Genomic DNA, 27,648 nt, shown 5'->3' with positions numbered 1-27,648 from the left:
AAGCCAAAGGTCAGGCCTATCTCCACTGTTGTGATCTGAGATGAGCTTTCTACTTGTCTCGCGAAGCATGCTGAAGCTAAAAAGATAAAAGAAGCGAGGAGAAGGAGCATGGCGCATAGAGTAATAAAAGATATGTGTGGTACAGAAAATAAAAGATTCATCTCATCGCTCCTTCTTGGAGAGTCTTCCTCCTGAAACAAGGACCTATAATTAACCTGCAGACGATGCAAAATCTTTGTTCTACTCCGTCTCGATTGCGACTACTGTTCCTCCGTCTGCTGGCGTCTCCGCCGCTGTAATTTTGAGGACTGTGAAGGTTAATGACAGTGACACAACTCCAGCGCGAGCGCCAGTAATACTCAAAGATATCCATTCATCAACAATAAGCTATTACAGGTATTACATTACTGCTCCGTCATTCAGCGCTCTTTAGCCGGGCTACCGCTCGCTCATTAATGGGAAGCACATCCTCTGCAGAGAGAAAGAGTCAGAGATTATCTTATTCCAGCACCAACCTTTAAATCCCCTGAAATGATACATCCATTAGACACATGGTGCTGTGTAAAGAAGATACTGTACCTGGCTTCACTGTCAGGTAGCAGAGTCAGAGGACGTGTTCTCATGGTCTGCTCCGGATAGAAGGAGGAGTGTGACAGCAACGTTTTAGTCCTCCTGCATATGCTGCACATATTTCCCACTACATAAATCCATGGTGTCTCTCAGTGCATGGGAAAACCAGTGTTATGTGCATAAAGGTCACTCTACATTTTTCATTTGCTGTGCACTCCCCCTCTTTTCTCTCTCTCTCTCTCTCAACCTTTTTCTCTCCCTCTCTCTCTCTTTAAATATGCGCTACATTATTGAGGCTCCAGGATTTCATGCCGATGCAAATATCTAGTAAACAGACCCCGGGTCACTCAAGTCCCGAGCAAAGAGAAGAAATCATGTGTGCATTTTGCTCTAGCGGAGGGAATTCCAGCATCGTTTTTACATTAGGCCTGAGAGAGATAGAAGGGGACGACTGTGGTTTGGCTTAAGTAAAGGCGTAATGCCCAGAGCAGATGTGTGTGTCGGTTGTTTTGTTGGGTGCATGTGTGTGTGTGTAGAGTATGTGCTTATGTATACGTGCATCCATGTGAGAGAGCCAGGGGTCTGGGGTCAGCAGAACAGATTTAAGGTGGTTTTCAGGAAAACGAAACAAAGAAATCTTTATTCATATAAAACATTTTACTCTAGGGGAGATATATTGCACAAACAAAGGGAAATATCAGATGCTGTTTGAAATACAAACACAACTAAACTAATCAAATGCAGAGGGAAAAACAAACGTTTTCAGTCTGTTTTTCAACAGTGGTAAATTCAGAACACATATATTGCAATCTGGCAAAGACTCCTAGCAGCTTGGACCCTAAAACTCAAAAGCTACTTTGTCAAATTTAAATTTTCCTTCTGAAACAACCAGAGGGCTTGCACTAGATTACATAGGAGGTTTGACAGGTGTGCATATGGATTAGGAAAGTCAGAGAGGTACTGACTGGATCAGGTAGGGAGGGCTTCATAAATGTTGCAATCTGGTCTGAAACACATTAAATGTCAATGCAGAGATCTGACAGCTGACAGGAGTGATGTGATTGCACTTATTTTGTGTTGTGACCCTTTGTTATGACCCATTTTGATTAAATTCAACCCACATTCTTTTTAGGTGGGCATTTATTGGAAAATTCTACAACTCAAGATTTAGATCCAATGCCAATATACAGCATCAACAAGGAAGTAGCATGCCCTTTATTGTATGTGGTGAGGCTAAGAGTAAGGCTGTAGAAGTCAGCATTGCACTCTTATAACATTGTTGTACTTTTTCTTAAAAAAAAGATTATTATTGATGCAGCAAAATCAGATACTCAGAGTCTTTTTTTAAAACCACATATTCTTCTTGTCAAAATGGCATCCATATTGACCATGATGCAACACAATCTTTATTTTGGAAAGGTTTATTTAACTCCACATCACCAGATTGTTTTCATTTTCAAACTCAAACTCCACAAGCAACATCGTCAGCTTTACACACAACACTATGTTTTGCAGGATTGTTCAATATTCTGGACATTCTTGCTTATTTATTGAGAAGCCTTTTACTCTGGATATGTTTTTAAGATGATAAAAGACACTATATGTTTTATTGTTGATGCTGCTCTGGACCATAGGGCATAATCAACAATAACAGCCAGATGTATGACCTTGGTTGTCATGCACTTCCAGGGAGAAAGAGGCTCGTGAGAACATGTTTCCTGCCACAGAGGATCAGCACCAATAACAATTATCTTGTTATCGTGTCTTTGTGGAGTTGCGGGAAGTTACACGACATCCAGACAGTATTTTAAGACAAGCGTGGGTACTGTATAACGATGGGTCATCTGCATAATTGGTAACATGCCTTGTGTTTTCAATTCGTGTGGCCTAGAGGCAATGTGTACAGGCTGAACAGTAATGGTCCAAGTATTGACCCCTGGGGGCCTCCTCTTTTTCTACACAACACAGAGATACAGAAAAGTGTCATCCCTTTGGATAAGTCCTTCCCTCTAGTCTACTCTTGGCTTAGTATGGGTATAAATCTGGCAATGCGAGTGTATTGGCTCTGTGCTCTTCCTCTCCTGTTTCTTTTTCTTTCTGTCTCTCTCATTCTGGACATTCTTTGGCTTCACTCTCTTTACATCCTGTGTGACTCCCCCTCTCTCTTTCACCTCTGTTTCTCCTCATCACTTGCTGTAGTGTATCTTTTTTGTCCTGCCTTGTCAGTTCCCCACTTTTCAAACTCTTTTTTTTATATATCCGCTTGTCTTGATTTCCATCTTTGCCTTAAATCCCCCCTCACAGCGTTCGTTCTTAATCTCTATTCACTATCCTCCTCACATACAGCCTCTTATGCTATTGCTGATTGAAGGAGATCCCAGCAGTACAGGCTATCACCTGTCATTGATTCTACACACTCCATAAAGCAGCCTCTCCTCTCGTCTCTTATTTGACAATTAGGCCAGTCTCCGGCAAATCTATGGGGTGTTTTTAAGTCCACATAAAGAAAATGGAACAATCATAAAATCCTCCCCCGCTTACTTGATACACTTACCCGTGTATCCGCACAATCTCAAGTACTGAACTCTGAAGGTCGTTTCGATGATGTGGTACAATAAAGGCAGAGCAAAGTGCAGCTCACCCTTGTGCCTGCGGCAAAGGAGTATTTATTTGAACATTAATTCCTCTTAAAAAGTTATTAAGCGTTTTAAGGATCAAGCCCAAAGTCTGTTGGTAGTTTCAGCGTATCTCCTTTACAATAACAAAGGTTATTAGAGCTTGAAACCCTGAGGGTTGTTTTTGGCTCCCTTCTAGTATGATCTTCTGTTTTAAAGAGGAAACTGAAGTAAATTGAATCAAGACGAGGTTCTGGTACTACTAAGTCATCTTCTACTGCTTCTGCATAACCTCCACTTCTGTCTGTGGACAAAAATATGTGAGAGAATTTTCTAAGAGGTATGCAATCTTTTTAGGAATGTCTTGGATTAAATCTTTGTGCCACTATAAGCAATCACAGAAAACTATGACAGCGACTTTACTTAAAATGTTTAACTTGCATTAATTGATTGAGTTGGCATTGTTGGGACGGCATCAAAAGCTTAAAAAAATCAACATTGACATGAAGTTGATACGGAAAAACTGTTGTATACAATATTAGCATTTATTTACACTTGGTGAATGTAAGTCAAATGTTCAGTTGAACATGAACAAACCCTCTAGCTGCTAAATGCTCCACTATGTTAACCAGCTACTTGCTAATTGTCTGCTCACTGTTTGTTAATTATATTTACAGGATATATACTGTGTATAAAAAAATGTACCTTGTAAAATAACGATAAAAGGATTTGAGTCAAAATAGACCGTGTTTGAATTAATTCATCCTCTGTGAAGGCAGAAGCTCGGCGACCAGTGTGAAAAGGGATTATATCAGACTATTGCTTGAGGACTGTGTTACCCGTACTGATACCTCTGTATAATACTTGACAGCCACTCTGTTAAATATTTTAATCATAAATACCCCAACCACCACAGTGTCCCTATTAACGCTGCTCTAATTCATTACCATTTTCCCTACATCTAGGACACGCATAATCTCGGTTTTCTCTCAACCATTCCAAATTTGTACCTCACGGCCAGGTAATGAAAACACTTCAAGAACGTATACGTCGACAAGAATGGGGCGAAGGGAGAAACCAAGGCGCGTAATGGTGAAAGGGAAAAGGTAGAGAGATTGAGGAGAGGGGAAAGCGAGAGCCATGGCAACCATAGTTAGGGACAAAAGCATTTCAGAGCACATTAGCACCTTCATTTGATGATGAGTAGTTCTATTTGCATGCAAAGTATTCAAACCCCTGCAGCAGAGGGTCACTTTCTCTGAATAACCAGCGACCAATTCCACATCGCGGGCATTCCTCACATCTCTTGTCCGCCTCAAACCGTTCCCTCTTCTCTTGAAGGCCTCTGTTCTTTCATCTGACTCGACTCCGTCTCAGAACTGTATCAGTGCTCGTTAGGGCTAACGCTAAAGACACGAGACATCATTGATTGATTGGCTGGTGATTCGTTATCTATGTTGTCAGAGCTGATCATTATGAGATGGCTTTAATGGGGTCGAAGAAGACGTGGCGCCCTCCACACCCCATCCTCCCACCACCACCACCACCACCACCACCTTTTCAGCAGCTACATTATCCCTTCATGACTTTCGGAAATGACCCGCCTAAACACCCATAATCAGCGTTAGTCTGTGTAAATCCTGTTTGCGAATGGAGCATAGTGACGAGTTCAGGACTCCTGTTTCATTAACGGTGATGAAAAGATAGTTAAAGTGGTTGGGATCTAAATGCTCAGACTGAAGTTTCACTTGACCTGCAATTGTTTGCATTCTTCCTCCGCCGTCGTCACTTGCCATCCGTATTGATTTGGCGCCCAAATAAGTGAGTTGGGATGGCACCGGAAATCCAGCTCAATCCCTGAATATGTTTGTCACAACACTGGAAACAATAGTCCCCCCGGTGACAGAACTGACACAATAATGTGCTGCTGACTGTGTCGTTTTTGACGATTCTTAAATCCCACACCGTGTGCCAGCTTCAATATGACTTTAGTGACATCTACTGCCATTTCAATTTCAACAAACGTAGCGCTATAGCACCCTGGGGTTGAATATTTCGGTTTAGTGTCTCCTCCAAATGGGAAAATGTATATGCGACTTGCCGTATGCCTTGTTCAATGATAATGGTGTATTACTGTGCAGCTTGTGCCATGCGGCGAGGCCTCTGAATGGACTTGGCTGCAGCCATTTGTCATAATTACAGAGATGCTTGGGCTCTGAACCATTTGAGCACCCACACAACACACACATAGACAGACACACACACACACACACACACATTTTTATACTTGTGTATCTACTTATTCTGCTGTCCCATGAAATTGTATAGCCCAGGGTGTCTAATTATACTAATCGAATGCGTACCGCCTGACATTTATTCATACATTATTAATAGCAGAAACAATAGAATCTGTGATTGGATATAGTGACTTACTGACTTCTCATCTTCTCTCTCTCTCTCTCTCTTACTGTTCATCACTTCTCTCTCTCTCTCTCTCTCTCTCTCTCTCTCTCTCTCTCTCTCTCTCTCTTTACCCCATGACCTCCTTTCTTCTGTTAGTGACTTTCACCTCCCATAATTTTGCTTGTGGGTGTTGAGTAATTAGCATGCCTCCCACTTTAATTCTGATGTCAGAGCAGGGAATGTGAGAAATGTCCCATAAAGATTATGTGTCCTGATAAGGTTATGTCTGGGACGCCATTAAAGAGATGGGCTGCACAATGGCTGTTTGTATCCTTTGGGGGAGAGAGATAGAGAGCGAGATGGAGAAAGGGAGAGAGAAAGACTGAAAATGACTCAAAGAGGGAAACTGTTTCCATGTTACTACATAGAGTACAGTATGCCAGCATTTGTTGTTCTTTTTTTTAAATTATTTCTGTTGAACTTTATTCTGTACTTTACTGTTACTGTGAGAAACTAATACAATAAAAGAAAAAATTATGACGTTTTTGAGCTCAGACTCCGGCAGCGACCAGCCAGCCTCGGACAGACCCAGATCCGATCAAAATTTTATTCAAGATTAAAATAAACCCATTCCTTATTTATGTTATTACCATATTTTACTGTATTATTTATAGATTGACACTATACGGCCAAAAGTATGTTAAACCTCCAGCATACATACGCATGGTCATCCGTTTTGGTCTGTGAAGTGTCCGAGTAAGGTCCCTCAAGTTCAATTCCAAGGGACTATGACACGTTTAAAGAAACACATTGTTTTACTCACACAAAAATACTATTTAATTTACAACTCAACCTTGTACAATTAAGTATAAACGTCATGCGTTTGCCCCATCTTCCTTTCTTGGTCTGCTATGACCAGTAGCTTCTGGTGAAGAATGTTAGCGACAGTGTTAATTGTCTTAACAGAGACGTTGTCCTCCATTTCCTGCGCAGGTGGTTTTGTATATTAATTAGCTTAAAGCTAACTCTGGTACACCGAGGAAGTCTTGCACGGTCCCTTTCAAATAAATAGATAAAGAACCTTTTGATAGATGTTTGTGTATAAGTGACGTTACAGGCAATTCCCTAACTAAATGAATGTTATACCAGATAATTATTACATTATCCCATAATATGTTAACTGGAAATAGCGGCCACTGCTTAGTGAAAGGTTACATACTGCAGTGTTGCTCCAGCATACAGTGATATTTTACTCAATAGTGTGCTTCCAAATTGTTGGAACTTTTTTTGAAGGAGGTTTTCGGGTTTCAACATGACAATGACCCTGCGCACAAGGTTTAATCATAATTCATGTTTTAATGTATCAAAATGCAACAAAACTCTTGTAATCTTTGCCAGTGAAGCTCTCAAACCCACAATGCAGTTCAGTGGACTTGAACTGAACTGAAAAAAACATGAAAAAAGTCTCAGAGAGACAAAACCTGACAGCATAGTGCATAGTGCATTGTGTACGTTCTCGTGTTTGTTTTTGCATCTTTTACACACTGTGCATCTGTGACCACAGTAAATTACTGAGGAGTTTTGCATAAAGAAATCCAACCTTGAGTATTCAAATTTGGGATGTAGCAATTGTGCATGACTGAAAGAAATGTTTTGTGTTGGCAGCAGTGGGGAAGTAAGGGCTCTCCGCTTGATTTTCAAAACAAATTACACCGCGTTGCATTCAGTGTTAAGATGACAACGAGATGAAAATCGAGTTATGTGGTTTTGTAAATTATGTGTTTGTGAAATTTCTAGCATATTTCTCAAACCAATGCCAGGCGTGTATATAGAGGGGAACATTGTTAGATAATTACACAGGAGTCGGAGCTCAAGATAATAACAAGTTGAATAATAGTGCCAGTTGGATGCCCATTGAATTCCACCACACACACACACACACACACACACACACACACACACACATACAACAGCAGCAACATTGCAGCACGCGGATGTAGCGGCCAGCCAGTCATTGCCTGCTGAGGTTTGTGGCTGAAGTCGATACAGGAGCTTTACTCCGAGGTAGAGTGCTTAATACATGCACACTAGATGTATCGCGGAGGGTAACTTCATTTGGGTATCATTTGTATTTCCACATGAATCCTATCTTGAGACCCTGCATGGGCCTCTGTACCGCCTGATGAAAAACACCAACAGTTTAGCTCCGCCGTCAGAGAGGCGATTTGTGGCCCTGGCAAGCATTTAATTTAAGTAAACCACCACTTCTCCCCCTCTTTCAGCCTCTTTCATATCCTGGATAGCGCTCGATGTCTGCATCTGTCTGTTATTGAGCCGTTCACTCACTCTCTCCCTATACAGATTTTCCATTCATCTATAGGACACATAATGCCCTCTGTCTTGCCCAAGACGTCGCCCCTTTGCCTCCTTCGCATTCTTCTCAGATGTGTCATAGGTGGTGTGATGTTTGATGTGGTCATGGTGTGCCACAGTGATCTGGCTGCATTCAGAGCTGACTGGACACTTCTCCCTCAGTGGATGATTTAAGGCCTTGCTCCGACGGGCTATTTCTCTCCCCTCACATCAGGGCGTAGAGACAGACATGCTGTGGGACTATAAAGATAGAGCTTCAGTCAAGAAAACCGTCAGTCAGTCAGTCAGCGAGTCAGTCAGCCAGTCAGCCAGTCAGTCATTGGGTGAGTGAATGCCCCTCTGTGTCTCTGTATGTTCATTTGTCTCACTCCTCCGCCTCATTTTAGCAAAAACTCACTCCTTTTTCTCCTTTTTTGTCTTTTTCTTAATTCTCACAGACTCTGCCGTGGTGTTGCTATGGCGACCGTGGCCCCTCCCTTCTTCCTGCTGTGTTGGCTGCTCCGAGCGGCGAGCTCGGCGTTCCCAGCGGAGCCGGGGCCCCTCAACTTCATCCCCACCGAAGGTACTGACCTCCCGACTTTTCACGCCCTCTAGCCGCCTACTCCCCTGCGTGCCTGCCTCCCAGGTCGTGATGTGTGAGGTGTGGGATCGCGGCCGAACAGGCAGGGTGTTGAATAAGGGCGGGGGGGGGGGGGAGGGCATGGAGGAGCCTTAAGGTCACGGCGTGGGCTCTGGAGGTCAGACAAGCTCTCACACGAATGGTGTTGACTGGTGTCTCGATCAGGAGGTGTGGGGTCGCACTCAGGAATGAGACCAGAGTGTAGGGAGGGGCTCTGGCGTTCGTGACTCTCCCACACACACGCTCAGACCCTCGAGAGACGCAGCTTCTCACGCACTCAGACTTCGAGTCTCCGTGTCAACTCGACAGTCTCCAGCTCAGATCTGACCTTGATTGATTGCAGTTCAATATTATTGATCGATGGTTTCCCAGCTGAGCCCAGACCTTTCTCGACGTATCAATACCAAACAGAAGAGTTTAGCGGTTGTCAGGCCGCTGAGCGCTGCACTGGAGGGGCTGTGTTAGACTCAGCAGCTGTGGTTTACAGCAGGTCCAAGCTTTAGTGGAAAATACAGGCTCATCAAGAAGGCCAGACAAGTACAGACAATACAAGTAGAGGGAGGTGTGGAGGTGGACAGAGATGGAAAAAGTGAAGGACACTGAGAAAAAGGAATAAATCACAGTGGTCCCAGGTCCCATGACGGATTGATGTCGATACAATAGGAAGGAATTACAGCATAGAAATAAAGCAGAAGCACACAAAACTTAGTGATGTATAAGAGGAGGAAACAGATGAATGGACTAGAGGGTGGGATTTAAAGAGGTGATGATGAAAGAGCAGAGAGAAGATGAGAGGATATCTGATAATAAAAAAGCTCTCATTCCCCTCTGTCAAGGTCAAAGACAGATAGCCATACTGCTAATCCATCTGATTTGTATGTAAGTGTGATTTCTGCCTCTCTCTCCATTTTCTTTTCTACGAGACAACATGCCCCACCATTTTTATCTCTGATTTCTCTCCCTTAAGGTCTTCCTTACTCATCCTCCGAAACACTTTGAACATCTTGTTTTGCGTTTTTTGATGTTTTTCAAAAACTCACCTGTCTCTGCATGTTTCTCTTTTTGAGTTATCTGAATCACTTGGCAGAACATGCCTTACCGACCTTGTCAACGAAAAGCAGAAGCAAATGAACAATTTATCAAAAGTGAGTCCCAATCAGTCAACGAAAGAAATCTCATGAATATAACGGTGACATATGAGGTATAGTTCAGACATCCATCATTTTCAGAAGATTATTTGTTTCTTGTATCTCAGTCTCAGTGTTCTGCTCTGTGTCTGTTACTGTTGCAGAACTGTCAAAACAAACTAACAGGAAACCACTTTTATGGTGACTACTTTAGTCAAAGATGGATGTCAGTCTGGGAATCAGCCATGAATGTGTCTCTGTCTCTCGTTCACCGACAGTGGTGAGAAGACACCCGGTGTTCCTGGGCCGACCCCATCGGACATGGCTGAGACAAGAGCCTCTACACATCCAGAGGATCCTCCAAGTCAATCGGACGCTCTACATCGGAGCCAGGTACAACACACACACACACACACACACACACACACACACACACACACACACACCCACACATACTGATAATCGTATAGTGTGAGCAGGTAATTGATGGCTTTAACTACACTAATAATACACTTCAAGAAACCAGGGACCTGTGATATGCCTTTGATTGCTTGCATCATACTAGTACAATATACAAGTACGAATATAGCTCCATCGGAGCCATTTTCAGCTTTAAAATCTGTTGGTCTGTCGGTTTTCACTGCCTTTGTTGGCAAGCAACATTTGCCACTCATTGAACATTATTTTAGGAGTTACAGTGTCTGAGCTTTAAACCTAAATTTACTGATAAAACATACGGTCAGTAATCGAGCGAGAGGTATTTGCTGATTGTTGAATGTCATATGTGTGCCAGTTCCAACACTTTGGTCAGAGTTTCAACCTTCTAACATGTAACGTAATACAACGTAATATTAGCACTCAGCTGTGGCTTTGTACCGCTGGGGATAGTTTTGGGCTGTTTCCAGTGTTTTGAGGAGATGTCATTAAAAGTATGGATTTCTCTTTTTGCTATTTTGCCGTTGTACTGTGACAAGGCCTTAACAAACCGAGCCTTATTTAAAGCTACTATCAGGAACTTTTACCGGTTATGAAACAGTCTCACTGTAATACAGATGGCCTCTATATGACCCACATAAATACAACACATTGTATTTGTATAGAATAGTATAGAATAGTAGCAATGTAGTCTCTCGACCACTCAAAGCGCTTCACACTACTGTCAATTTTCAGTATTTCACACACACACATTTATACACTGATGGCAGAGTCTGCCATGCCAGCTGCCCATCAGGATCTAATCTAAAAAATATTTTATACACATTTACTGACGATCTTCAAAAGAGTGAATGACCATCTCGTCCTTATGCTCACAGATGACAAAAGTAAATGAGATTGGCTATTTCTTTATAGATATAGATTTTTAATGCTGGCGAAATCAGACAAAATCCTGCAGGTAGCACAAGTTCTAACATTTGTACTGAATACTTAGCCAAGGTTTTTTTTGGTAACAAATCTGTGACAGTAAATCATTTGAAGGCTTTCTGGTTTGGTCTCCACATGATGCTGGTCCCCTCCTGCCTGTCTGGTGAATGTGCTGATACTGGACAGACAGAAGCCCTGGTGGTCAGGAGGCCAGACAAGGACGGCCGGCTCAGCTGCACCGGGTTTACACCGTAAAGCTACATCTGCTGCTCCCTGGAGCATTCAGGAGCCAACCTGAAACAGACTGAACTAACAAAAAACATACACCTCAAGATTTACTGCCCGTGTCGCCCCAAAAATGATTTAGCTTGAAACATGCTAAAAAAAAAAGTCCACATAAGGCGCTGGTTATTTGCTGTAGTGGCAGTCTGAAAAAGACTGAAACGGTTAAGACGAGAGACGCCACAGTGGTCCAGGAAATGACCCAGTCCCTGGCCTCCAGCTGGTCTAACCTCACTACGGAGCTGGTTGTAAATATATCAAGCTATGTAGCAAGGCTCCAGCCATTTTGTCTGCGCTGAGACACAGATGCACACAGCCTGATAATAATAAAACTACAGCTACTGCAGTCTGCAAGTCTGCTTTAAAATATAAAAAGAGCAATGAAGCCGTCTGAGACGTTAATTTCAATTTACTGCTGCAGAACTTTTTACTGAAAAGCAGAGGTAAACTGATATGAATGTCTGAGTCAACCGGATGATAATGAAACGCGAGACTGACACGTGGAAAGACGAGAAAGACGAGCGAGGTTCTCGGCAGCAGGAGAGATTCACAGAAAGAGCGTTTACGGGAGTATATTTATATATTTCTTGTATGTGGCTAATAGTGTTTTGCTGCTTCCTGACAGAGAATTATCAGCCCAGAAAAAGACACAGATCCCTGTTCAAATGCTTGTGTGAGCCAGAGACAACCAGCAGGGAGGAAGAGTTTTTTAAATGTGTTATATATAAATAAATACCTGTGTGGCGACAGGTATGACTGCCAAAAGCTCCTACAGGGTGCATGGCCTGATAAGACGCCTCGCTCATCCCCAAATCCTGTCACTATTAGCATAGTTGCTCCTCAAACTGCAAGCGCTGCTAAATCTCTGCCCCCAAGCACCTGCTGAGAGCAGCTACCTCTCCCTGTCCTCTTCCCATCCTTGCTAAATGAACGTAAACTGTGTATTTGGCTGTTGGCTGGTGGAGTAAAGCGCCTTGCTGCGTTAAGCCCCATTTCATTGCTGCCCAGATGAGCAGCTGGGGATCCTGTGGTCTTCAGACGCATCCAAATATAAACCAAGTGGAGAGTGTTTATCTATTGACAAGATGACCAAAGGAACGAAGCCAACTCTTGATTAACTGTTCCATTCGTGATGAAGCGCGAGAGGGTTTTACCATCTGGCTCGATGCGTGGATGTGTGTATGTTTGCATTAGGTGGAAAAGGAAAGTGTGTTGACTTCCTGCCAGATTGGTGGATGCTCTGTTTCTTAGCACACAAACACCAACCTCAGAGGTCACGGGGGGTCACACGGCGGTCACAGCCGGGTCAAATGCCTCATGGCAGACGGACGCGGAGACGCTCTCTTGAGGCGAAGACTGGGAAGCTCGGGAAGCTTGGGAGGTGAAGCCTCCAGGCTGGAGACACCCACATGGGCACAGACCACGCTGTTTACATGTTATCATGGATGCACTAAATGCAATAATTATGATTATGAATAATTACGATTTTGTATTACGATGTAGTCGTCAATGGTATCCTTTTCTAAGTGGATGTTGCAGACAATGGGTGAGTTTAAAGCATGAAAAAGGTCTTTGACCGAAACGCTGCTCTTAGTTGGAGCTTACGGGATTTTTCTGTACACACTTTTTTAGTTTTAAGAGCACTGACATTTTCACTAGTGTATGATATTGAACATATTTACAGGTACCCAAATACGTGCAAACTCACACCCTGGCAAGCCACATTCTACTCTCCCTCAGTCAGAAGACGTGTCAGGGTAACTAGTTGGTCAGCTCGATACCTTTCCATTTCATTTTCATTCAGTGGAGCAGCTTTACCTGCACACTGTTTGCAGACTCAGAACGCCTCTCACACTAAACCGCAATACAGCTGCTAGCAAGAGGAGCAGGAAGACGAACAAGAAATAGAGGCTTAAGATGTCTTGGCCTTGAGTCTGCTGTTGTTTCGACAGTCAAAAGGAGAAAGTTCATGAGCTGGTCGAGTCAAAAATGTAGGAAATGTTGAAAGTTTCTCTTCAGATTCTGTGTTGACTTTGTATTAGCCAGGTCAAAAAAGGTCTGAGGCGTTGATGAAATAACAGCTCAGGCACACACACATCTTACACACACACACACGGCCAGTCAAAGAGAAAGAAATAGGAGACTTTTAAATTGTAGGTTAAAGGGCTACATTTTGTGAGTTGAGGCGCCATTGTGAGTTATGACCTAATGAATCGAGGCTATATGGCTGCATGCACATTCTGCAACATTAAGAATAAAGACATTTTACACAGTTCACATGCTAGTCCTTAACTCCAACTTTCTACAACATGCTGCACACATTAAATCCACTAACACACACATAAACAAACAAAAGCATACAGGCCACAGGCTTTGCATCATTCAAACAACCTGCAAGAGAAGAGATGCAGAGGGAAAGAGAAGCAGCAGCATAAATAATTCCCCCTCCTCTGCACTATCAGAGGCAACAGCGCTGGCTGCCATCCACTCTGACTAGGAGGCCTGTTGCTATATCCATTATGTTAATGGTGAGACAACGCTGAAACAGCCTGGATGAGATTATGCCTCACACTCTGGCCCACTCCACTGTTTGGAGAACGCTTAAACTCTGACCTGTTAAGCAGGGACGCACCGAGCAAGTGTTTGGTGATTTTGCCCTTCTTCGCTCCTTAGCCGCCCTGCTTTTCTGCAAGGCTGAGTAAGAGTGGGGATCTTCTAAAACTCCAGCAAGGAAGTGAGGATGAATTATTCAGGATCGGAGTAACGTCGTGACACTTGGTCTACCTGTGCTCTCATTATGCACACAATCTCCCAGCTCAGAAAAGTAGATGCAAACAAGCATCGATACACACACTTAGGTGGTACAAATACTGACATGCAGGCACTTATACACGGATGCACACATGATAACCCCTTCCTCTGTTAAAGAAAAAAGAGAAACCAAGACGACGTGCAGCACCGGGAGGCAGAGCCGGATCAGAGATGGGATCGATACTGCCGCAATAACACGGCTATGGCAGATTTACAGATGAGCCCGTTCAGAGCCCGGCCCTTTGCTCAGATGAAGCCCATGCTTCAGTCCCTTTCCCAGCAGATACCGAGGCCTTGATCAATATGCAGACTTCAGATGTTACTAGCTGCCGAGCCCAACTCTCATTTAGCTTCCATTTTCAGAGAAACATCCAAGGTTGGTGCAGAATTACCAGCAGATTAGGAGTACGAGAAAGCAGTGTCTGGAACATCATGAATACATGCATGTTGTTAGGTTCAGGACCACGTGTAGGCAGCATGTGGGGCTGTGCAAGCATCAGTATAACAACTTGATTAAATTATCCAATAATTCAATTTCAGGCTTTTGAATAAGACTGATAAGCTGAATTCGGGCGCCGAGGAGCAAATTTAATGCAGCAAGTAGAGTTTAATGAGAAGAAGCAAATAGTGAAGAAATACGAGACATCATTATGCAGTCAGGTACCATTTCTCATATATATATATATATGTATTCGGAGAAATGGAAGACATTGTAAAGCTGTTCCCTAATCTCTGAGGCTCTGATCAAATTTAAACGAATACAAGTCTCTAATATGTTTGTATTGTAGCTACATGTGCAGACTTATTTTGTTGTACAACCACACTGATTGAATGCATAGTAGAGGAGTTTGTATAAAGTGTGCATGGACCCGCTCTGTCCTGAGCGTGCAATGGTATCTATGCTGTCCTCGTGCTGTGGAACTGGCATTCATGGTTTGCTTGGTGCAGCGTCTTTCCTTACCTGAAGCTTTAGATAATGCTGTGTTGGCTGACCGCCACTCTTTCTCTATCTCTCTCTCCTCCCACCAGGGATGACCTTTTCCGCGTGGAGTTGGACATCGTCGCAGGAGACGAGATGTTCTACAGCAAGGTGAGCTCCTTCTGGACAGACTCCCAAAGCATTCATAACCTTGAGGCGGATGTAGGAAGTACTTTTGTACTACAAAGAAATGCAAATGTAGCTAACAGGATTGCATGTTTTTGTTCATGTATAGAAAAGGACGTGGGAGTCAAACAAGAATGACATCAGGATCTGCAGGATGAAGGGCAAACATGAGGTGAGACGGGGTCTGCTTCTCCATCTTTTCTTTCTTTTCAAAACCAGGCAAAGCAAAGTTGTTAATCCAGCACGTTTCAGCAACAAGGCCAGTCAACAGCTTTACATAAAACATCAAGTGCAAAAGAAACACATTATAAAACAATTAAAAACAGTCATTAAAAATTCAGGAGCATAGAAGAGGAAAACAGGCCAAAATAGATTCAGACGGGTATAAAATACAAGAATAAAAGTTACAGTGCCGAGTCAGAAATGATTTAATAAAAGGCAGCAGCAAACAGAAAGGTCTTCAGCCTTGATTTCAAAGAAGTGAGAGTTGCAGCTGACCTGCATTTTTCTGGGAGTTTGTTCCGGAGATTGTTCCGTGTTGCATAAAAACATTGCGTTTCCATGTTTAATTTTGTCTCTAAGGACAGAAAGCAGACCTGTGCCGGATCACCTCAGAGCCAAAGATCAGTATTTTGGCCCAAACCATTCAGTGCTTTATAAAAGTAAATTCTTGACCGACAGGAAGCCAGTGTCCAGACTTCGTCTATAATTTTGTTCCTAATGAACAATATATTGGGGTCCTGTGATGCACCACAGTTAATAGACCCAAATCAGCACATGCAGTTTTAATAGCTGGAGCTATTTTTTGATTTCATGTTTGCCAAAGGTCCAAGTTTAAAGTCTTACACACTATCAGGGAGGAAGGAACAACTGCAAAAAATAATACTTGTTTTGTTTGTTTTGAGATGGTATTAATAACCAAATTTATGTTTTAAGAAGATGTGAGACATTTTGCAATGATGGTTGTTTATTCTCGGGGTCCCCAGGGATATCTGTAGGATGAGGGTTACAATACCATATATAGTGCAAAAACTCTTAATTTATTGATTTTAAGTTACTTCAGCATCTCATTTGCATTTTCATTTTCTTTTACTGGAGGCATCTTCTGAGTTGTTTTTCAGAATAGCTTAAATTGTTCAGCTCCTTCTGATATAAAAAAAAAAAGAAGAAAAAAAAAGCATTATGAGATTATTTGCAAAAATAATATGCAAAACAATTCCAGATCAAATATATTGGATGACATTTGGTCAATGAAATATGTAGAAAGCATGTCAGAGCTCTCTTTCGTACGCACATCATTATGGCACATGTCTTCCCTCTCTGCCTGGAGCTCTGGTTTCAGTGTGCCAGTCATCTGAGTGTCATGCCTGCTGGCTCAGCCTCCAGATGAGGACGGCTCCGACCGCGTATCGTCTCATTGTCCCTGCTCATCCAACACACACACACACACACGCATCAATCAGAAGAATAGAGCCACTCCTACCTATACATCTCTCGTTCCACCATCACGAGTCAGGAATGCGTATGGCGCTCTCAGAAAATCCAGGTGGGCGTTGGGAAGCTGAGGCGGCAAAGAAGTGATGGGGTGAAACGTCCCAGCAGCCACCAGCAGCCCACGCCTGAATACCTCTTATATCTCCAACACACACATCCCCTAGCTGCCACACGTAAACAGCCCGTATTCAGTGGATGTGTGTGGGTGAGTGTGGTGGTGACGGTTGGCGGGGGAAAACAAGGACTCTGTCGCCTGCAGGCAGAAAAAAACAAAAAAAAGACTTATTTAACACAGTGAGAGAACACCTGACATTAAATATGTGTGAGACAGTGCCAGACAGAAACACAATTGAGAATAGAGGGACAGAGACAAAAAGCTTGGCCGAGAGGAGGAGAGGGGAGGGAGGAAGAGAGAGACCGAGAGGTGAGAGAGAAAAGAGGGGGAGATAAAGGAGAGGAGAAGGGGAGTGTGTGGGTCCTTGTTGGCCGGCCCCGAGGAGAGCTGTGGGGCTGACTGAGATATGAAAGGTCTTCTTGCCCCTAATGAGTGTGCTGCCTGCTAAGGCTGTGAGTCATACGGGCAATGTGAGGAAGATACGAACACTGCCAGGTCTTCTCAGTCAGCTCTCTGAGGCTCAGGCGCATATGAATGGGTGTACACACACACACACACACACACACACACAAGCACATTCAGTCACAAACGTACGCACACACTCGACCGATATGGATTTCTGAAAGCCGACACGATATTTTCAAGTCACTATAATTAATATGTGAGTGAAAAAGCAATTATTTTCACTCCGAATACTAGTTGATGAAAAAGTCGGCGAGATACACATTGGCAATTTAATGCGATCCTGTAAGACAACAAACTACAGCGTCCACAATGAAACAGAAACTGTCGGTTAAAAAAGTATTTTTTTTTAACGGAACCCTTTTGAGTTTTGGTCTCAACAAAGTTTACATGCAGTGTTTCTCGCCAAGAAGCTTTGTGTTTAATGCATTTCCTTCCTCATGAAACATGAATGTTTTTCTTCTCTGCTGCATGTTGCTGGTGCATTGTTAGTTTTCATGGCACATCACAGCCACCTGTCTTTCAGAGGAATAGTGTGGAGGCGTTGACAGGAAAGCGAACGGTGTCACCCACAATGTGCACGTGCAGCTTCATAGATGTAGGATCACTATTGTGATAGATATTGTGGTATAGTACATTTTATGGAAATTGAATTGAAGGATAGGTAAATGAACCATATTTGAATAAGCACTGGGCGATACTGCGAAACTCAAATATTATGTTAAAACAAGTTCCTCGATATCAATACACAAAAGCGTAAAGCTGGGGTTGGGTATCTTTCTCAAAAGTATTTTTCTAATATTTGTTGAAATTCCTACAGCAATCAAGAATGCTCTGACAAAACAAAATAGAAATTAAGATAATGAACTATGTATGCCACATATTTTGTAATGTTTGTTTTTTGTGTTATGACCTCCTCGAGTGGCCATAACAAAAGGGAGATACAACAATGTGCTTTTAAGTGCTCTGTCACACATTCAGTGTTTAAAAGCACCAACATGTTTTATTAACAGTCTCGAAAAAACAATTTAAACCAAACACAAGTCAGGATAAATTTTGATGTTACAATAACCAAATGATGTGAATTTGATATCGTGATATCAATAGCACCGTAGCAACTGTGTTTATTGTGGGGCTTTTGTATTAAAATATGTTATATTGCTACAGTTGACCCGTTGCTGTTTTGGACATCATGTTGGAGGTCAAACAAACTGAATATTCAATCAAGAACAATATGTTTCTGACTCTAATGCATGCATACGCTCAACATGGAGGAGTAATCACCAACCCTCATGTATGTTCATGCATATTCATGATTCCATTTGTTTTTTAAATCTGCTCTCTCTCTCTCCTCCACATTCATGAACACGATTACAAAAAGAGAATCACATCTGTCGAGCAGTCATCTTCTCCGTGCCGTCTTCGCCCTCTGTCCCCTCTTCTCCTCCTCCTCCTGAAAATATCCTGTTCTGCTTGGGGGACGGTTGTGTCAGATGTGATGCATTCACCGCCTCGTAATTGGTTTTGTAATTAAATGCTTCTGCTTGGTTGATCACAAAGGACATAGTATTCTCTCTAATTAGGCTGAAAATTCAATATCCTAATTCTTTTTTTCGCCTTTTTTCTTCTCCCGCGTTGACCAAACAATTGTTGATGAATCCAACAGTCGGGCACGACTGTCACTCACTCGGCATATTCTCGCCATATTTTCCTTTGTCCTTGGCGTTCTGCTGTCTCTTTATCTCGCCTGTATTTGCCCTTTTCATGTTGTTCTCTGTCACTGCCTCCCACTCTTCACCCTTTCTCTTCTTATGAAAGCAAAAGAAAGCAAAAAGTAGAGGGTGAGACGTTCCCCAGAGGTGGCACTGTGCCAACACATCAGGCTAGGCAGCGTGGCATGTGCACGCCAACAAAGGCAATTCCACATAGAGCACTTTTAAAGAGCGGTCGGGCATCGTTAGAAGCAGCACTTAGCGAGATTGTTTGATCAATATGGCGTTGATCGTGCTCTCTGAGGAGCTCAGGGTTGCCTTTTCTGGGTTTGATGGTCAGAGATTCAGTTTCACAGCCTATTTGGCTCCCGAATTAATCAGTTTGAAACACCACATGTGGAGTTACTTTCACTTGTCTTGCTAGTTGTTGTTGTTGTTGTTGTTTGTTTAATCAAAGTTGCCCCACACCTGGGACATTAAAATTCAAGGCCGATACCGACACAAATAACTGGATCAGTGCGGATGACGATGGGGCCGATCTATTTGATTCAATAACATTTGTATGTGCAATATACATTATATTCTGCAATTCCTTTGTATTCATGTAAATAACAATTCAGTTATTTTATATGTAGTGTTGTAATGTAGTGTTTATTTGTTAATTTTTCTTCTTCTTTAAGTTAGGAAAGCATTGTTTAAGTCCTGATGTTGCCCCATGAAACACTGGTATTGGATCGGTACTCGGTATCAGGCGATACCCAAAGCCACGTATCGGTATGAGGGGAAAGTTGAATTGGTCCATCCCTATTGGTCCTGACCGTATAATGGAATATTTTGATTTGACTGAAGTCTGCTGTGCCTTCATTTCTCCATACATTTTGTTTTATTACAAGCAACCACTTAACATGACGTGTATTAATCACATTGTGACAATTAGCCACCTTTCTCTCAGCAGGTTGTCAAACAGAGAGCTGTTCAGGGTTGACTTGGGTTAAGTGTTGCAGTCAAGGAGTGTGTGTGTGTGTGTGTCTGTGTGTGTGTGTGTGTGTGTGTGTGTGTGTGTGTGTGTGTGTGTGTGTGTGTGTGTGTGTGTGTGTGTGTGTGTGTTTCCACCTGGGAGTGGAGGTCTTGCTGCAGGTCGGCTCCACCGCTCAGGCTGCCACATGGCTGACTGGCCTGGAAAAACTCTAGTTTCCTCCTTTCTGTCTCTCCTTCCTTCACCCTCTCCTTTTCTTTACTTTGTCCTCATATCTCTATTATCTCACCCCCGCCCTCCCTCCCTCCCTCTGGTGTCTAATGTTTGTTTGTGGCCTGTGGTGTGTTCAGTCAGAATTACCATCAAACTGAGAAGAAGGGTCGCTGAGGGATGCGGATTAGCTTTAACATGCTGAGTAAGACTGCAGCACTCAGAACAGCACATTGCTGCTAATTTGGTACCGCTGTTAATTTATCCCCCGCCTACATGCGCAGAAAACATACACAACTCTCTCATTTCCTGTCATGGCAAGTCACTCTGTTTTCAGTCAAAATTGTGCGTCAGGGATTTTTCTGGGAATGACGAGCCCGTTGTTAATGAGTGAAGTCGAGGACTCGCCAAACCTTTGTGAGCGTGTGTCGTGTGTGTGTGTGTCGTGTGTGTGTGTGTGTGTGTGTGTGTGTATGTGTGTGTGTGTGTGTGAGAGTGAGAGTGAGTGTGTGGGAGTGTTCTGGCTTGATGGCGGCTCTTGGCAGAGCAACGTTCTCTTCTCCCTGGTCGCTAACATCAGGGGACCAGCCAGGCATGTAATGGAAACTTTGGAGATTTAGAAGAGCAGCTTGCTAAATACGAGCCCCTGAAATCCTGCCTTAGATGGCTCCTATTGTACGATCATTACTAAAACAGGTCATCGTGATAAATCCAAATATTTAATGAGAGTATGAAACATGCTGGGGTTGCTCATAAAACGGGAAAATGAGCAGAAGATGTTTACGACGTATGCACCTGTTTTGTATTGTGGTTAGACCAAACACGGGAATGATGATTGTAGCCGGAGGTAAAACCCCGTGTTGGTTTAAGGTTTTTGGATGAAGCTGCATCATTAGGGCACGCACTGAACCCAGGCTAAGGTCGAATGAAGAAGGTTGTTTATATTCTCAGACTGAAGGTTAAGTTGCGGACAATGGATGAAAAGCAGATGCAGAATGTGGAGCCTCCTCAGTTTTAATGGTGTCTGACTGCTGCAGGTTGTTTTGAGCTGACGTGTTGTAGCAACAGAGAACTTGTTGCCGATCCTCTGACTCTGTCTGTGTGATCACTTGCATTCATATTTCTGCGTGTCCATGGAAAATGCCTCTGCCTCTGCCCGAGAACCCAAGAGGCGATGCATGCACTGGACTCGGTCAACACCCGCAGAGTAGAACTATAGCCTGGCAAGACTCTGCCTTAAGAGCAAGAGACTGATTAAAAACACGCTGCCTGCGGACTCATGTGTGCAAACTTGCTCACAGGCACTTGTACTGCACACACACACACACACACACACACACACTTGTGAGCCGTCTCACCCTATCTTTTCACTTCTCTTTAAATCTCCCTTCCATTCACAACTACGTCCATACTGGTACTCGGGCGCGTGCTCCTGTGTAATTCATCTGTGCTGCAGATTAATTTTTCAGCGCGGCTCTGCCACTGTCAGTAAGAGGAGCAGGGGGAGGGAGGAGAGGGAGGAAGAGAAGGAGGGCTGCAGTCATCTGGGTCTTGGGAAAGCTTGCCAACCAGCACAGGTGGCGTTTTGTCTGGATTGAGCCCAGGGAGCGAGGGAACAGAGAGAGGGAAGGAGGCAGAGAGGAGAAGAAGGAACCAGGACTTGCACCATTTGGCTTTAAAAATAATTGTTTAATTCTCGGATTCACGACTTGATCCTTTGTAATTGGTTTATTTTTTTTTAAATGTGGAAATCATAGTGAAACCCTAATCCTGCTGACTAAATCTGGCTTTGAATTGTAAAATAAGAAAAGACCCCAAATTGCTTCCTGGAATAGATGAATAAGGGTTAATGAAAAGCATGTATGCAGCAGGGGATACATGTTGTGGATGTCTGCAATGTGCCACTGGCAATCAGAACTCAACAGTTGAAATGTTTTTATCCTATCATGAAACGTTTCATTTTCTGTGCATACAAGCATGGCCAAATGTGCACATTGGTGCAGTGTTTTTATTCCCCTCTCCGAGAGGCTGGCAGTTGGACTTGCTCGTTATTAAGAGTGCTTCATCTGGCTTTGTGATTACAGCTCTGACCAAGCTGACAGAATGCAACAGCATGCAAATACTGTGCTATGATTCGACACACACACACACACACACACGCGCACATGCAACAAGCACACATGAACACATGCTGTATGTGAGGGAGGGACGGATACACACACACACACGGTTAAAACTGTCAGCGTCGCTCTGCAATTTGTCACACGTTGCTGCGCCATTAGAAATGCACACCTCACACTTGACACCCCCCCTGCACCCCGACACACACACACACGCACTCTCTTAACACTCACGCGAAAACACTTCCTCCTTTCCTGTTTATTTCGCTGTTGGAAATTGAGAACCCAGCAGGGAGTGAAGTGGGAAGGTGGAGGGGTAGGAGGGGTAGGAGGGTGGAGCATCTGGAATAACACTCACCCGTCTCTCATATCGCTGGTTCCCCTCTGATCTCTTCCGAACACACAAACACACACACATGTACACACTGTTTTTTTCACATACCCGACATCACCACCACCGCTTCTGCTCCAGCCACACTTCTCTTTCCGATGAGGCCAGTGTGAGTGGTGGTCTTGAAGTAGACCCCATCTGGTGTGTGTGTGTGTGTGTGTGTGTGTGTGTGTGTGTGTGTGTGTGTGTGTGGCAGAGCTGGTGCCATCCTGGCTGGAACACTTGTAGTTTGGGGAGGGGGTCGCTGGCTGCTGTCCACCAGTGATCTACAGTACTGTACTGTACATCGGCACTCACGCTACACACACACACACACACACACACACACACACACACACACACACTCGCGAAGACAAACTGCTGTCGGTACTTTTGGCTTTTTAAAGTCAAAGGTCATTGTAATTCCCACACATGCAGATTCACCGTTGATGGATTCTTTGTTTGTTCATCATCATGTTACATTTTGGTGATAAAGCCCTTGAGACAGGGTTTCCCACCCTGTGGATCAGGACCTAACAAATAGTCCTGAAATAAATAGGGGTCACAAGATGATAAAAGTAAGAACAAAAAGTTTTCCATAATAACTTTCTTCTTCTTATCAAATATTGATTAGATGTACCTCATACAGCTGTACAATTCTACAAATCAATCAACCTGAGAGAAAAAACTATTTAATTGAACTGCTCACAACTCTTTTTCCTATTTTTTCAGTTTTCCTCTTTTATTTAAAATAATTGTTCTTACTCTGCATCTACATCTCAATCAGATATATGAGAACACACATGTTACAATTGAGCGTGTGTTAAAAACTAGTTCACAAGCGAGCACTGAAGTCTGAACTGTTAAAAGTGCCAGTGCTGTATTTCCTGTATTATGTGATCTTAACAGCAGCGTGTTCATCAGAGGTTTCATGTGTTTTATCATTTCTCCTATAAACACACTGACGATACTTTTGTCGAGGCAGCAGCTTAACTTGAAAGTCATTTTTCTCAGTTTCCATCCACTAACATTCATCACTTTTTGGCACTCGGGGGCTAAAGCGGCTATTAAGTCATGTGGCGCTTACACGACTTCTCATTTCAAAGAATAGACTGTGTCTTTGGTGTATTTAGTCATTAAGCAGGCTTCATGTAGTCGGACGCCTCACGGTGGAGAAATTAGCCTTAAATCTGCCGCTTGTTTGAAAAAAGAAAAAACCTGAGGCTGGTTTGGATTACCGTCTGTCAATCAGCAGCGTATGTGCAGCGTTCTGTGTGTGTTTGCATGTGTGAAGAGGGTAGACAGTTGAAGTCTCTGCAGGCTACGTTCAGACTGTATCAATATGATTGACAGCGTTAATGGTGTGATAATTCCACACGTCAAGCGACTGAGAAGCTTCATTTCACAGAGCGGTTTGGATAATCACTCTGAAAAAAAACTCAGTTTTTCCTCTATTCACTCCATCATTTTGCCTTTATTCTATTCACTTTCACCCCTCCTGCATATTAAGCTCCCGCTCTCTCTTTATGTCTCTCTTCTCCTGCAGGATGAATGCCGTAATTTCATGAAGGTGCTGCTCAGCAGACAAGGAGGCCTGTTTGTGTGCGGGACCAACGCCTTCAACCCGCTATGTGCCAACTATACTGTAAGTTATCCGTCAGATAACTTCATAAGAATTGGTCTGACATCGCTGATGAATGCCTTATTTATACTTCCTAAACGGAGTCCTCGCTTCCAAAACATAATCAGTACGCCTGTTCAGGTGAGAATTTACAGCTTGATTAGAGCTGTTTGTTCAGCTACCGAGGCGGTGTTGACTTCCTCCCCAGAACTTATTTATCCTTGTTGTCTGGCAGTCCCAGTGCCTTGTTTCCCTGAGATACAACAATTGTTATTTCTCGGTGGTTTAGCTTTGCGGTCTGCCGAGCTTGTTATCGTTGAGAGCCTGAGACGGATAATCAAGAAGAACACAAAGAGGTTAGAGGAGGACGAGGAGGGTGGAGAGACGAGACGTCTTTGCCTGGTTCAATTTATTTTACTAGCCGTTAAGAAAGCAAAGCAGCCACCCTCTACCCCCACCCCCAGTTGGAGGCAGATCTTCAGAGACACCCGGGTTGAAGCTACTCATACTAATAGCAATTATAAGCGTTGACTGACGTGATTCAAACAATTAGTCCTCTGAATGTTTCCTCCACTCCAAAACATATTGGTTATCCATTCAGCTCACCTGACCTCTCCGCTATGCAGCCCAACGCTCGCCACTTCCGGACCACTTCCCTGTCTCGCTCCATTACAATACCGATTTCAAACTTGTGGGGCAAAAAAAAACCACGATCGATTCGGCTGATTTCACTTCATTCTGCGGGAATATTAAATGAGCGATGAAGGCAGTTGAGAGAGAGAGAGAGAGAGAAAGAGAAAGAGAGAGAGAGGATGAAAAAAAAATCCTTCCTCTATCAAAGGCTTCTCCAGATAAGTGTTATTTTCAGTCGCTCACATTTCAAACAGGGAACACTGAGACTTGTCTGACCCATTATCTGTCAGCCACTAATGACATTCTATAACAGTGTATAACACACCTGTCTCTCCGTGATAGGCTGTCTGTTTCTCTGGGGACTAGTTAGTGATGCTAGCTACTGTTTTATTTATAGCTGTTTTTTTAATGAAATGACACCTTTTTCAGCCGTGGATAAGAATTAGACTGTGCTGTTGAAATTGTTTGCGTTTGGCTACCTTTTAAGTGTGTGTTTGTAAATGTGTGTGTGTGTTGTATAGAGAGAGAGATGCAGAAGAGAGACTTTCACAGAGTATTTATGTATGATTTGATGTATGTGTGTGTGTGTGTGTGTGTGTGTGTGTGTGTGTGTGTGTGTGTGTGTGTGTGTGTGTGTGTGTGTGTGTTTACCAGAGCTCTTTTTCAACCTCCCATGACAGCTTCCATCAGCACGATTATCAGGAGAGCAATATTGCTTTTGTCAAAGCGGTTTCAGGGGCAGAATATTGTTATTTAGTCTGTGTATACGTCAGGACATTTTGTTATTGTTGTCAGTGTGTGTGTGTGTGTGTGTGTTTTATTTATGCATGAGGATCTTGATGTGAATCTTGTTGTTGTTGCTGCTTTCCCTAATTGGCACCAGTGAATCATTAGTTTGCACTTACGGTAACACTCCCTAATTGTCATTCTCTTTGTGGCTTGTTTTCATAATGCTGCTGGAGATGAATTCATATTGCTTGGAGTTTGCTGATTGATGCGCTCATTTGTGTGTGTCTATATGCGTGTGTGCTGTAACAGGGAGACACTCTCGAGATGGTCGGAGACACGGTCAGCGGTATGGCGAGATGCCCCTACGACCCCAAACACGCAAATGTAGCTCGGTTTGCAGGTAAGACGCACCTTTTGTTTTAGTCCTCACTTCCTCCCCTGCACGTGGATCACTATCATTGTTGAACTTCATGGAATGAGCCACATACAACAGCTCAACAAAAGGGAGATTTATTTTTTCATTTTATTCATTAGCTTTGTTTACTTCATCATATTTAAACACTCCACTATAATAGAATCAACAGTGCTCTGTGGCTAAAACTGCAGGGAGCCATTACTGTTCAGCCATCGCGCCATTATCTGATATTAGCTCAAACTAAAAATGTTGTTTTTCTGGCGTGGGAGGACTGCAAAGTTGCAATTATGTTACAACCATTGTACTGTTGACTGATCAGTCATTTTATGTTCATGATGCTGGAGGACTTTCATAAAAACATTCGGCCAGCTGTATTGTTTCTGGTTATGCTGTTGCTTTGGCAGGCTGTCTTATTAACTAGTGTTTCTGTGTGTGTCTGTGTGTGTGTGTGTCTTTGTCAGAGGGAAATCTGTTTACAGCCACAGTGACAGACTTCCTGGCCATCGATGCGGTGATCTACCGTAGCCTTGGGGACAGTCCCGCTCTGCGCACCGTCAAGCATGACTCCAAGTGGTTCAGAGGTACCTACAGACGCGTGTGCATCAGGCTCCGGTGTTTTCAGTGTGTGTCCTCATCACTTAGCGGTATGCCGGATCGATACATGTGTCAGTAGCAGAGGGCTGAGTCAGCAGCACACTGACAACTCCATGCTCGGGCCGCTGGCCACGAAGCTGCCAAACGGACTGCTTCTTGACAGAAAATCCACATCACGGTCAAACCCAAGCATGACGATGGGACGGTAAAAGAAGACAGGACATCAGACACACAGGTTGTAGCCGGTCCCGGGTGTAATAGCGCCGAAATGCAAAGCGTGACACCGAGTTCTCGGAAACATCAGGGAGTCATAATGCGCTTATTGTTTGGTGTGAAATCCCCTTTCACCATGTAATGAAATTAAGCGTGGCCTGTGCCTCTTTCTCACTGCCCTCATGTTACCTCGGTGTCGTGGGAGTGAATGATGCAATTGCAAATGGAAACACTGTTTGCTGTATGCTTTCTCATGGTCCATTTATATTTTATTCAACCTTTTCCACTTCTTCTTTCTCTCCCTCTCACAATGCAGAGCCGTATTTCGTCAGCGCCGTGGAGTGGGGACCTCACATCTACTTCTTCTTCAGAGAGATCGCCATGGAGTTCAACTACCTGGAGAAGGTATAGAAGTCATTCTGATGAACACATATCGTCAATTCCCTCTGAACTCTCAGTTTTCTACGCGGAGGAGCCGCTGGTCCATTCACAGCATCGTTTGAATGGACTGTAGAGGATGTGTGGTTAAAATGCAACTCCATGAAAACAGATGCCGCTTTAATATCTCTCTGCTATCTCTGCTATTATTTGAATGTCAATATAAACTCTTTTCCCACAGCCACGCTGACCTTTCATCCTTGTATTTGTTTGTCTGCATATCTAATCCAACAAATCACAGTCTGAGTAAACAATGCATGTCTCTATTAACCCGAGAAA

At 43.4% G+C, this 27,648-nt stretch overlaps 1 protein-coding gene across 1 annotated transcript in view; it reads left to right on the top strand.

The window, feature by feature from the left end:
* Positions 1–8,402: 8,402 nt before the first annotated feature.
* sema6bb (sema domain, transmembrane domain (TM), and cytoplasmic domain, (semaphorin) 6Bb) overlaps positions 8,403–27,648 on the top strand; it is a gene marked incomplete at its 3' end in the record, with an annotated part of 59,400 nt that continues 40,154 nt past the window's right edge. Inside the window, exons 1-8 of the mRNA XM_079221276.1 lie at positions 8,403–8,523; positions 9,986–10,100; positions 15,192–15,252; positions 15,377–15,439; positions 24,273–24,371; positions 26,019–26,109; positions 26,586–26,705; positions 27,248–27,336. Of these exons, the coding sequence (XP_079077402.1) occupies positions 8,418–8,523; positions 9,986–10,100; positions 15,192–15,252; positions 15,377–15,439; positions 24,273–24,371; positions 26,019–26,109; positions 26,586–26,705; positions 27,248–27,336 (744 nt within the window). The 5' untranslated portion in view covers positions 8,403–8,417. The remainder of the gene's footprint in view (positions 8,524–9,985; positions 10,101–15,191; positions 15,253–15,376; positions 15,440–24,272; positions 24,372–26,018; positions 26,110–26,585; positions 26,706–27,247; positions 27,337–27,648) is intronic.

This window comes from Taurulus bubalis (genome assembly GCF_910589615.1).
Source record: "Taurulus bubalis genome assembly, chromosome: 7".
NCBI lineage: Eukaryota > Metazoa > Chordata > Actinopteri > Perciformes > Cottidae > Taurulus > Taurulus bubalis.
Note: the sequence above shows the minus strand (reverse complement) of the source record. Positions and strands in the feature narration are given on the sequence as shown.